Source organism: Onychomys torridus, chromosome 1 (assembly GCF_903995425.1).
Source record: "Onychomys torridus chromosome 1, mOncTor1.1, whole genome shotgun sequence".
Classification (NCBI taxonomy): domain Eukaryota; kingdom Metazoa; phylum Chordata; class Mammalia; order Rodentia; family Cricetidae; genus Onychomys; species Onychomys torridus.
Window position 1 is genome coordinate 119,153,333 of NC_050443.1, and position 11,600 is coordinate 119,164,932.

Below are 11,600 nucleotides of genomic sequence, written 5' to 3' on the forward strand. Positions count from 1 at the left end.
CCCAATTGCTGCTCTGGGCATGGAATAAAGTGGTCCTAGCCTCAGGAGCTCTCCTGGGGCACATATTGAAAAAGGGAAGGGGGGATCCCACCCCAAATTTAGCTGTTAAGCTTTGCATTTCCACTCAGTCAGCACGGGGACAGTGGGTGGAGGTAGCTCTGCAGATTTGAATTCCTACCTCAGGTCAGTCCCCTGCATCAGGCCCAGATAGACTGCCCCCGACTGCACAAAAGGGACGTGGTGAGTGTAAAACAGCCGTGCCCTTTAAGATGCCCACAGGGCTAGCCTGCTCCACCACCTGTCCTTCAGAGGCTACACCCAGCATCTGTTCCTAGTTGTCTAGTCCAGGCTATCCCTTCTGCCTCATGCTAGTGCTTCCTGAAAACTGCAGAGCTGGGCTCTTGCCCCAGGACTTGGAAGAGAATGTGTTGGGGTCAGTGGAGATGGGCTCACTGTCTATCTGTCTCCTGCTGTATGGATGTATGTAGCATACATATACGTGTTTGTGTGTGTGTGTGTGTGTGTGTGTGTGTGTGTGTGTGTGTGTGTGTGTGAGAGAGAGAGAGAGAGAGAGAGAGAGAGAGAGAGATATTTGTGTGTATGTATAGATAAGTATCTAGGACCTTGCATGCACTATATATTCAGGTCTGTACAGAAAGTGGTTCTGTGCCCCCACCTGGACACCAGGCATCATTTTTTCCGGGCTAGGAAGACCACACCAAGAACTAGGGCCATGGTGGCCACGGCCACACCCCCAGCCACTAGCAAAGGGGTCAAGTTCTCACAAGGCCAGGGACCTCGGCCTCCAGTGTTAGACTCTTCCTCCTCTGCCCCATCCCCAGGACCCTTTGGCTCTGAGGTTGCATCAGGACTGCTGGGAGCTGCAGGTACTGCAGGGGCTGGCTTCAGGTTGCTGTGATTGTTGAGAAGTACAGGGTCTGCCTTGGCCGGTGTCTTCTTGGTAGTAGCTGGCCCAGAGGCTGCTGGTTGCTCCTGCTTCTCTGTTTGGGCGTCCTTCTTCACAGGCTTGGTCAAGGGGGCTTTCCCATCAGCAGCTGGAGTGGCCTTAGCCTCAGCTGTGGCCTGAGGCATCTTGGTGTCTGGCTTGGGGCTGCTTGCTGATTTTCCTCGGGACTCCATGAGAATTTGTGCCGTCACGTCAGCTGGTTTGGGGTTTGTGGGACTGGCAGGTGGCTGGATCACAGTGTCTCAGGACAGCTCACCTCTGGGCATTATACGGGTCTGGAGGGAGACACAAATGAGGTAGTAACAGGGACAAGGAACCTTCTGTATAGCTCACCTGTCCCTGTCCCTGCCCCTTGGAGACACCCTTCTCAATTCCCAGGACTCTCCAGGAACTCCAGCTGAGGAGCATCCCGTGATCCCCGTCCCTCCTCTTCCAAGGCCTGGCTTCTATTTGCTTCTGACCATTCTTGGAGAAGCCCCTCCAACTACTGAGAAATTGGGAGGGGGAAGGCCCAGAGGCCTCAGTTTCCTCACTTATAATCTAGTCTTGCTTCACATTCACTGTGTCTACCCACACTGCTGTAGACATAATGGATCTAACCCTGGAAACTGAAAGAGAGAGTATGTGCTCAAGGGAGGCAGGAAGGAGTCATGGTAAGCTCTGACAGAGCTGAGTGCTGCGTGCTCTCTTGGGGGCTTATTGCTGTTTCACAGAATGGGATGCTATGGAGCCTGGTTCTCAGCCTGACCAGAGTTTGAGAAGAAGGGAAGGACAGGGAAGGAGCCCAGAGTCTAGGTTCTCAGATTCTGTCAGGGGGATCCAGGTCACCAGGACTGTCAGGACAAGACCGTGATAAAATGGAGGCAGAGAAGCCATTTGGGAATCTGCTAGCCTGTGCTTCTGGTCAGCCATCAGCCCCACCCAGCTTAGATCTAGTGCCCTTTCCTCAGCACAGGCCTCTGTTTCATCCAGCTCAAGGGCAAGCGTTCCTTGCTGCGCTCAAGGCTGTGCTGTGGGAGCAAAGAGGGTCTCTGGCAGTAGCAGAGAGTGGGACGATATAGAGTATGGCTCCAGGCTATAGAAAGGCCTCACCTTGATTTTCTAGCTGGGAAGACTGGGATCTGGCTACTGTGTCCCACAGTGACTCCTGTCTGGAAGACACAGGATCACCTGTCTGCCTCCACCTTGGGAGGGCAACTGGCCCATATTCAGGGAGGGGAGCCACTCTGAGAAGCCAGATCTCAAGCTCCAAGCCCCCTACCAAGCGAAATGAACACACTGAAGGTCATGTGAAGGTCACACCATGATGGAGATGACCAATGCAGAAACCCAGATGCTGCCCACCTCCTAGGAAACCCCAGCGTCCCCTCCACGCCACAGTTCTGGAGAGACCGTACCCACTGGGCATCAAGTTTGCACACAGCAGAGCTGCCCCTGGTTATTTTTGGCTTGCACTTATATCCCGTTCTTCCAGTTTCCTCCTCGGCCTCCCCAGGGCTGCTGAGCCCGGGAGAGTAAGGTGGTCACGCCACAACCCCGGTGACCTTCAGGACCGAAACACTAGTGCTTGGCCACCAGACCCGGTGCCCCCAACCCCACCCCATTTCCCCAGCCCGACCCGCCCTTGGAAGGGCCTTTCGTCTTACGTCTTCCTTTGGGCCTCCAGCTTCTCTCTGCGCATTCGCTTCGCGGGCTGGATGACAGCGGGCGGCGGCTGCGGATACCGAGGAGTGCTCAGGAGTTTCCCACAATGCACCACTCTGGGCGCAGGACCGGAGGACCAGCGGCAAGGGGAGGAGCGACAGCGGCTGCGTCAGTGGGGCCACGCCTGCCTGCTCCACCCTGGGAACCCGGGGGTGGGGTAGGCTGTCTCTATGCCTAGCTCCACTTCTCATTTCTAAGGAGACTGGACCAAGACACCGGGCAATGTTTCCTGCCTGCACCCTATCCAGACTGTGGTAGGAAGGAAGTGGTTCCAAAATGGGTCTGCAAGGGTGGATGAAGACCTGGGCAAGACAGGTCTGCCGAGGAGAGAGCCTGGCTAACAAATGGCCACCCTCTCCTCACTGTCCCACCCACCCATGCACAGGCTCTGAAAGCAATCATCTATTTAGAATATTTATTTATCTTATACATGACAAGACACAAAAAGTTACAACTTCTTAAACTCTTCAAAAGAAAAAATATAATTCTGTAAGCAGCAGCAGCAGCTTTCAAGGTACAGACATGGTAGGAGGGAGGCTCCCAGGAGCAACCGTGAAATAGGGACGGCCCAGACTTGAGCCCCAGGTAGTGTCACTGGGAAGGGGCCTCCATGGAGGGGGTTGGGCTTGAGGGACACAGCACCAGCACTTCAGTCAATCACCAAACACAATCACATGGCCAGGGCAGGGGAGGAGGGCTGCTTTGATTCAGAACAGAGGATCCAGGGCTGGAAGGGTGGGGCTTCCCAAATATGGGCAGAGGCCCCGAGAGCTGGGTGGCCCAGGCTCCATACTGGCCTTCATGCCTGCCCTTCCCCCACAAGCAATCTCTGTCCAGGAGTAGGGCTCTATCAGAAGAGTTACCAGGCTGGAGAACTAAATTATTGGACGGGGTCAGCAGAAGACCTGAGGCACACAGCACACGAGCACGGGGTGCCTGACTCCATAGGGAAAGGCAACTGTGCCCTTGAGGGCCAATCCCCATACAGCCTGGCCAGCTGACTGCTGGGGGGCAGGGTCGCAACCTGCCCCATCACAGGCACACAAAGAACTTAAGCAATCTGGGTCCCACATGGGGTAGGGGCCCAAAGGCTCACCAGGAAGAGTATGTGTGGGGTGCCAGGGATCGGAATTGAATGTGGCAGGGCACCCAGCCTAGGAATCCCAGCTTAACATGAGGAGAGAACATTCCAGTCCTCCTGTAAGGCTGGCTGAGGAGGCAGAGTGGGGTCCTGGTTGAGGCAGAAAGAGCAGCAGGGGCGAACAGACTGATGGACGGAGGACAGGCAGAGCCACGTGGGCACAGCAAATTCAATAAATAATTCTGTGTGGGAGGGGTCCCCTTTGTAGACCAGGAGAGCCTCGGAGACCGGAGCCAGTGGACTACAGGGTAGGGTCTGCCTGCCAAAACCAGGCCTGGGGGCCCCAGCCCAGAGACCAGCTCTGTCTCAGGGGGTGTTCAGGCCAGGTGAGACTGGGTTGGGGTACAGGGATGGGACAGGACTGGCTCGGCGGGACTGGCTTGAGGAATGTACAGATTTCTGCATTTTCTACATAAATAAGACCTTGATCCCAATGTTTTGTCCCTCAGAACCCCATGGGGGCCTATGTGTGCACCACCCATGTGGATCCTGCACCCTCCCCCTGCCTTCCTGTTTAATGGGGAGGACTGGGGAGAGACCAGTCCTCCTCAGGCTTGTGCTGGTCACCATGTTCTGGCCCCAGCCCAAAGGCTGGGGAGAAGCAGCCATGGGCTTAGGCCTGGGGTTCTTGCAGCAGCCCCAGCAGGGACTCAGCGATGCCCAGGAAGTAGACCACCTGGGCGATGCCAAACAGCGGGGCAATGACCAGCGCACGACAGTATGCGCCTTTCAGGAAGGCTGAGGGTCCCTCATGTCTCCAGATCTTCCTGTAAAGGAGTGGAAGGTCAGAACTGAGGCCCAGCCCAGCCCAGCCCAGCCCTGCCCTGCCCCAGCTCATGGGACCCACCTGGCACAGTCCAGAAACCCCGAGTAAGTGTCCTCATTGACGCCTCGCTCAAGTGACTGAAGTCGAGTCTTCACCACTGCAAGGGACATATGAGTCATTATGGGGGCCTAGCCTCCTGCCCAACCCCCACCGGGGCCCAGACTCAAGTACTGACCATCACAGGGGTTGACAGCCACGGCGGCTGCACTCCCAGCCACACAGCCTGCCAGGAAGGACACATAGAAAGGTGACTTTTCCTCAGAAGATGGGCGGCCCAGCTGGTTCAGGTTGGCAAACAGGGGGAAGTAGACAATAGAGAAGGGTACATCCCTGTGGGGAGGGAGGGAGGGAGGGAGGGAGTGAAGCTAGTGGTAGGGGCTAGCCTGCAGACCTCTTCCTCCCATGTGCCCATCTTTCTACCTGAGCAGCGTGGCCCCCAGTCCCTTGTAGAGGCCAGCAATGCCATGGTTCCGCAGCAGGTCACGGGTTAGCTGGGTGGCTGTGGGCCGAGGAGCAGCTGGAGTCTCTACTGAGGGCTGGGTACCTCCCTGGGCTGAGAGCTGAGCCTGGGCAGCCATGATCTTCCTCTGAGCAGCTGGTGAGAAAGGATCTCTGGTCTCTTCCTCCTGGCTTGGGGAAGGGGCAGGGGACAGGGTCTAGCTGTTGTCCCCACCCAGGTTCTGTCCCCTCCCTGCACCTTACCAATACGGCCTGCATCTTGCAACTGGATCTTCAGCATCTCCATGGGGGTGGTCACAATCACCTGGCAGGTGCCAGCCCCGCAGCCTGCCAACATCTCCTTAGGCAGGGTCAGCTTCTGTCTACAGGGCAGGGGCAGGGGCAGGGCTGTGATTGAGGTGATGAGAAACAGCTCCCTACGTGGGGCAGTGACTGTTTCACAGGTGTAAAGGGGGATGGGAACTGTGAAGGTCCCATAGGGGCACAGCCCTGGGCTCCAGACCCTCCCGCAATAGGCACCCAGCCCAAAGGACAGGTGATCTCCTTGCAAGGGCTCATAAAGAGAAATGGGGAATGGAAGAGGCCAACCTTGTAGCCCTACACTCCAGTGATGGGGTGGCTGTTTAGTGCCCCCAAATTCTGGCAGCAGACAGTGGCTAGGGGCCAACAGCCACTGACTCAGCAGCTGCTTTGTACCTCCTCACGTGGGCAGCAGGGAAGTGCCCGCCCTCACAAGGTCAGGGATGTTGAGCAAAGGGACTGCAGTCCAAGAGCCTCCGGGGGTCTGATACCAGCTTAGGGACTGCTGGGGCAGGGGTGAGATTAGCAACACACCCTTCCTTGGACCTGGGCCCCAGCAGCCAGGGTGGCCAAGCTTCTCACCCATCCTTAGAGAGCTGATGTCTGAAGAAGTCATTGGCTGCCAGCTTGATGGCCTTCTCGGGGGTGACCAGGGTCAGGTTTACTGCTGCTCCTGTGGGGCATATGAGGGTCAGCGGAGGCTCGGGGGACACAGGCAGGTCAGGTGGGGAGAGACTCACTGGGTAGCTTGGGTCAGGGAGGTTTTGGGATAGCACTTTACTCCACGCTGGCAAAGCCCTGCCTGGCACTCCTTGGCCGCAGCCTCCTGCCCTCTCACCCACATATGGGCTTGTTTTGTGCCAGGCAGGCGGGAACCAGGCAGGATGGGGTGGCGCTGTGTTCTCCTCCCTTCCCTTTTTGCCCTCCCCAGAATTCCACCTCCATCTGTCTCTGATTTTGGCAGAACAGGCCTCTCCTGAAAGGCAGGGAGGAGCAGGCCCCCAGAGACTTCGATGGGCCTCCTTCCTGGGGGCAGGTGCTCCCACAGACAGGAGCACAGTGCGGGTCAGGGCTCAGGGAAGGCAGTGGATGGCCGATCAGAGCTGAGAGCTCAGCATCTGGGCAAGGCCACCCTCAGGGATTGTTTTCTAAGCTGCTTTGCATAATGCCCCCTGCCCTACTCTCTAAGCACAGATGTGGTCCTGCTTGTCACATAAAGACGTGGAGGAGATTTGAGCCACTAAGACAGAGAAACAGAAACATATCTGTGCTGCTCTACCAGTAGGGGATAGGAGAGTGTTCAAACCCACCACCCTGCAGAAGAAATCCCCTCAAACATCCAATTCTCCCAGCACTAAGGGTTGGCAGATGCTCCCATCGTGCTCAGGCGCTACCAGCAACACCTAACATGTCCATACTTACAGACCAAGCCCAGGCATGCATCCCGGACCCTACTCCCAGCCAGACCCCCTGTCACCCATCCCAAGCCTCACCCCTGTACATGCCGAAGTAGCCCTCGGAGCGGATGGTCTTGATGAGGCAGTCAGACCTGTAGCCAAGGGGATGGTAATCAGCTGTGGCCAGCTGGACCCTGGCCCCGAGTCAGGCAAGGGCAGCCGGCACCTTCTCTGCCCAGTATGATCATCCCAGGCTCACAGAGAAGCCAAATACTCTGCCAGGGACAGGCTCTCTGTCAGGCCCGCCCTACCCTGTTTCCCCTTTATCAAACCCAGGGTGCAGGAGCAGAGTTCAAAGGTGGAGGCTGTGCCCTCATGCCTTCTGTGCTGTTCTCACTCACATGCTGGCATACATGCGCTGGCCATTCTGCTGGTTCTGCAGCCGTGTCTTAGCCAGGTCGATGGGGAACACGCAGGTGACCCCGATTAGCCCAGCGATGCCACCATTGATGAGCTTGGCCGGCAGGCTGTGTATGCAGGGTCAAGTGTCAGGATTAACATACTCAACCACAGGACAGGGGGATGGGGAGGTCATGCTGGGGGGACGGGGAGAAAGCCAGGTGAAGCCCAGGGGTTGAGGTCCCTCTGACCTGATCTGCTTATCAGCCATTTACACCAAGTGAAGCAGTCGGCTGACTCAGGCCAGGCGATGTAAGTGGAGGCACTGATGGGGAGGGGCTGATGAGGACAATGTGGGTGGCTGGCGGTGGTGGCTGATGGTGGGGGAGGGGATGTCCTCACCTTCAGAGCAATTTCAAGACTTCGGCCACCTGGAAGGAAGAAGGGACAGAATGAGTGACAGATGGGGACCTATCAGAGAAAGAAGCCTCCCCACCCACCGACCATCTCACAAGGGCACTAAGCCCCTCACTCCCTCGACCCCAAGCTGCAGGCTGCAGCCATCAAGGTGCCCTGGAGACACACTGGGGGCGGGGGTGTAGATGAAGAAAGGGAGGCCACCCATCCCTGGGGCCACCTGGCTTCCCTTCAATGCCCTCCCCGTGGCGTCCTCCCAGGCAGCCAGGAACTCACGCTCACACGCACATGCTCACGCACAGAAGGCAAGCTCCAGCTTTTAAAGGGCCAGGTGCCTTTTAGTGCAGTGGTACTTTGGGATCCTGGACTTGAGCTGTAGTAACCAGTTCCCATCTAGCATCTGCTGCTTTCAGCAGGATGGGGCAGTGGTGGGTTTTCCTTCTGTGGAACCCCTGGGCAGAGCAGACCCAGTTCCACAGCAGCTCACTCTGGGCCATGGAGCCCCTTCCCATAGAGAAGCAAGATTCCCACCCACACCGAGCTGGTTGCCCACCTTCCTGTCCACTTCCCAAGGAAAGTGTTTCACTCCCAAAAGACACAGGAGCCTAGGGATAAGGACTTGGGGAAGACAGGACAGGAATAAATAGTATGAGGGGAAGCACAGGGATGTCTGTCTCTTAAGGCATCTGTGGCTGGTACACCTTATTCCCTCAGGGTGGGAGAAGGGCCCCTTTTATTAGCAGCAAAGACGGGAAGCCAAGAGCCAGCCTCTTCGTCCCCCGAGGGACACAATCATAACAACTAAGCTGGGGTGGGTTCCAGGAGTCCTGGGTCCCTCCCCTGAGCCCTCGGAGGTCAGCTGTCACACACAGGCTAGTATGCTCACTGCTGCCACATGGGGTCACATGGCTGTCTCACACTAAAGAACCCCCAGAGGACTTGCAACCCTGGACCTGCTACCCCCCACTCCCCACACAAGCCGCTGGGTTCTGCTCACCCTGAGCGCACCTCACAGTGTGCACAACTGCTCCTCCACCGCTCCACAGCCAGCGCGCTCACTGAGGAGATAAAGAGGCTGGCCAGGGGGAGGAGGCGAAAGGCTGCAGGGATTGGCCACGGGGCGGGGCGGGGCGGGCCTGGGGGGAGGACTTTCTCTTTCACTTTGGGCTAGAAGAGAACCTCTGCAGTTTTGGGAAAAGGCAGAGGGGTGAGACAACTTCTGGGGGCCCAGGGATGGGCCCAGCCTGGGGTCTAAGGGAGGGACAGACTAACCATGAGACCCAGGTTGTCTACCCACAGGGACCCCAGCTCCAGGCCACCAAGTTCTCAGGCCACTCAGTAGGTTTCTATCTGCAGCCTATGGGATGGAACACAGATCTGTCTATAGCCCCGGAACCCCAGGAAATGGAACATCCTGTAGGGACCTGCCAACATGTGACCTTGAGAAATGGGTCAACATCTACTGTGCTGTGAGACCTAGGTGTACCCATCACCTACCCACCCATCCGGGAACCTCAGGTTAGAACACAAGAACGTATGTATACCCGTTCTCTGGAAAGGGCAAGGGAGGGATGCCTAACTTTCAAAGGCCACTGCCAAGCCCAGGCCCTGCTCACCTGGCAGGTCCAGAGGACATGGGGGCGGTACTCCAGGCGCCCTCTGCTCTCTGCCTTACCTCTGCACCTCAGTGGAAGAGTACCTGTCCCTCCTAAGCCTGGTATGTGGCGAAGGCCTGACCTCTGAACTCTATAGTCTGATTTCTCCCTCCCCATACCAAGCTCCAAGTGTACACTAGGTACAGCAGGTCTCTGGGGGAAGCCCCATCCTTCCCTACGCCTCTGCCCTCAGGAATAGTGGGCCTGCTGTCCTTCAGATGCTATGGACACCTGGGTGGTGTGTGTGTGTGTGTGTGTGTGTGTGTGTGTGTGTGTGTGTGTGTCAGACAGACTATGTGAAGCCAGCAGGGAAGAGATCCTATGGGCTGAGTCAGCCCTGCACCCAGAACTAAACAGAACAGGCAAACGCCACAGAGGATAGTTGCTGAGCTGGGAGTGAGGGGTTCTGCTGCCTGGAACAACAGGCAAGGGGAACCTTGGGGCTGTTCTCTCCCTCCCTGATCTCCAGGGGTTTTTCTTATTGTCCCCCACCCCCTCCAGACAAGATTTCTCTGTGTAGCCCTGGCTATCCTGGAACTCCCTCTGTAGACCAGGCTGGCCTCAAACTGAGATCTTCCTGCCTCTGCCTCCGGTGCTGGGATTCAAGGGCTTTTTGTTGTTGTTCATAACTCACATCAGTTTGAGACAGCTGTCAGGGCTCCCTCTATGTTACTATAGAAACCTGACTGTCCAGTCTAGCCCCCGAGGATCTAGAGCGTTCTGCCTAGCTGTCCCGCCAAGCTGTCCCAGCCTTGAGAAAGATCAGTTTAGCACACAGCTCCTTACAGCCTCTTCCCGCATTTCCACGAATGGAGCTGTCCATCTCCTACCTAAAAGAAAAGCATCCAGGCTATGGTGGTGCTCACCGTTAAACCCTACACTCAGGAGGCAGAGGCAGGAGGATCTCTGTGAGTTTGAGCCGGCCTGGTCTTACAGGGAGAGTTTCAGGACAGCCATCGCCACATTAAAAAAAAAGAGAGAGAAAAGAAAAGAAAAGAAGAGAAAAGACAGAAAGGAAGGAAGGAAGGAAGGAAGGAAGGAAGGAAGAGAGAAAGAAAGAGAAAGAAAGAAAAAAAGGAAAAGTGGTCTGGGCTGAGCCCCACCACCAGCGTGCCCCTCCCCCCAATCCAGTCTCCCTCACCCCTTCCTCTTAGGGAGGTTAGCTTCGCCTTGCAAGCTAGAAGGGCCACCAAGAGGTCTCCCACTGCGAGGTACCCCAGCTGACTCAGAGAGAAAACCCAGGCATGGGGGCACATCCTCTGCTCCACGTCAGATCATACCCTTTCCCCCACGGTTGGGGCTGAGCTGGCCTCGCGATCTCCAGCCAGACAACGCGGACTCTGACCATGTACGTGCCCACGCACGTCCAGCGGGTTTCCACGTGTGCGGCGCCCCGACCCCCGGCCAAAAAAAAAAAAAAAAAAGACCCAAAAGATATCCCAGCATCAGCTCTGAGGCTTGCACCGTGCTGGGACACGTGTGCGCGGGGAGCGCGCCCGGCCGCGCCGGGACCGAGCACGGCCTTCCACACCCGAGAGTCAGCCGGTGGAGGTACCCGCTGGTCCAGGCTCTGCCGGAGACGCAGTGTCTGGACGGATGTCACCTCTCCCAGTCACCAGTGCCACCCTTTTCCTCCCCGCAACCCAGCCAGACTGGGGTGGGCGCCGCAGAAACTGACGGGCTAGCACTCACCACACGGCCGCCGCCGGGATCGCCTCCCCGCCGTGCCGCGCGCGGGTCCTGCACCTAAGCTGGGAGGCGCGTCTCTCGGAGGCGCGCCCGCTCCGCCCTAAGCCCTCGCTGCTGTCGGCTCCCCCTCCCGGCCGGCGTGGCCACTGCCACCAGCCACAGCCTCAGGCCACCCTTGAGGGGGTGCTGGGCTCTCTGGCGCAACCCTAGGCCCTCTTTGTGGTCTTGCCACGGGCAAGCCCGGGTAGAGACCAAGAACAGGTGGCAGGAAACGTGCGGATGGGTGGCCCGGGGGAGGTCCGGTGCCAGAGCGTTAAGATAGATGCTCCTTAGACACCGCCCACGAGCCCCTGGTGGGCAGGGCTTCTGCAGGGTTCTGTCACAGGTGACTTTGTATCTACACTTGCTGCTGGGTTACTATGTAGAATGGCTCCTCCCCATCCCTGAGGAAGACAGCTGGAGGACCTAGAAATGGCTCACTGGGTAAAGGTGTTCGCAACCAAGCCTGGTGACCCTGAGTTCATTCCCAAGGGACCGCATGGAAGGGGAGACCAAGCTCTGCAGTTATTCTCTGACACACACATGCACAATAAATAGCTTTTATTTTATGTCTATGGATGTTTTGCCAGCATGCATGTCTGTGCAC

The 11,600-nt window shown here is 57.3% G+C and overlaps 2 protein-coding genes across 7 annotated transcripts; both read right to left on the bottom strand.

Annotated features, from left to right (window-relative positions):
- Positions 1–559: 559 nt before the first annotated feature.
- Positions 560–2,741, bottom strand: Cend1 (cell cycle exit and neuronal differentiation 1). The gene is made up of 2 exons (XM_036190242.1): positions 2,614–2,741; positions 560–1,242 (listed from the first exon to the last, which is right to left on the bottom strand). The coding sequence occupies exon 2, from the start codon at positions 1,138–1,140 to the stop codon at positions 691–693; it is 450 nt and encodes a 149-aa protein (XP_036046135.1). The 5' UTR covers positions 1,141–1,242; positions 2,614–2,741; the 3' UTR covers positions 560–690.
- A 331-nt stretch (positions 2,742–3,072) lies between these two features.
- Slc25a22 (solute carrier family 25 member 22) lies at positions 3,073–11,273 on the bottom strand. Of its 6 annotated transcripts, XM_036207388.1 has the most exons (11): positions 10,958–11,237; positions 8,608–8,668; positions 7,445–7,624; positions 7,196–7,321; positions 6,891–6,946; positions 5,980–6,070; positions 5,341–5,459; positions 5,059–5,233; positions 4,814–4,968; positions 4,660–4,735; positions 3,981–4,579 (listed from the first exon to the last, which is right to left on the bottom strand). In XM_036207388.1, the coding sequence occupies exons 3-11, from the start codon at positions 7,462–7,464 to the stop codon at positions 4,426–4,428; spliced, it is 972 nt and encodes a 323-aa protein (XP_036063281.1). In that variant the 5' UTR covers positions 7,465–7,624; positions 8,608–8,668; positions 10,958–11,237; the 3' UTR covers positions 3,981–4,425. The 6 variants fall into 6 exon arrangements, with proteins under 6 accessions (XP_036063275.1, XP_036063299.1, XP_036063281.1 ...); XM_036207382.1 differs by lacking the exon at positions 8,608–8,668 and having other exon boundaries at positions 3,073–4,579; positions 10,958–11,273; XM_036207406.1 differs by lacking the exons at positions 8,608–8,668; positions 10,958–11,237 and adding an exon at positions 7,831–7,894 and having other exon boundaries at positions 3,073–4,579.
- Positions 11,274–11,600: the final 327 nt, after the last annotated feature.

Excerpts from the sequence above, each read along its gene's own strand:
- Cend1 (XM_036190242.1), bottom strand. The coding sequence starts at position 1,140 with ATGGAGTCCCGAGGAAAATCAGCAAGCAGCCCCAAGCCAGACACCAAG.
- Slc25a22 (XM_036207382.1), bottom strand. The coding sequence starts at position 7,464 with ATGGCTGATAAGCAGATCAG. Across the intron at positions 7,322-7,444 it reads ATGGCTGATAAGCAGATCAG|CCTGCCGGCCAAGCTCATCA; the intron begins GTCAGAGGGACC and ends CTGCATACACAG. Across the intron at positions 6,071-6,890 it reads CTACTTCGGCATGTACAGGG|GAGCAGCAGTAAACCTGACC; the intron begins GTGAGGCTTGGG and ends TATGCCCCACAG.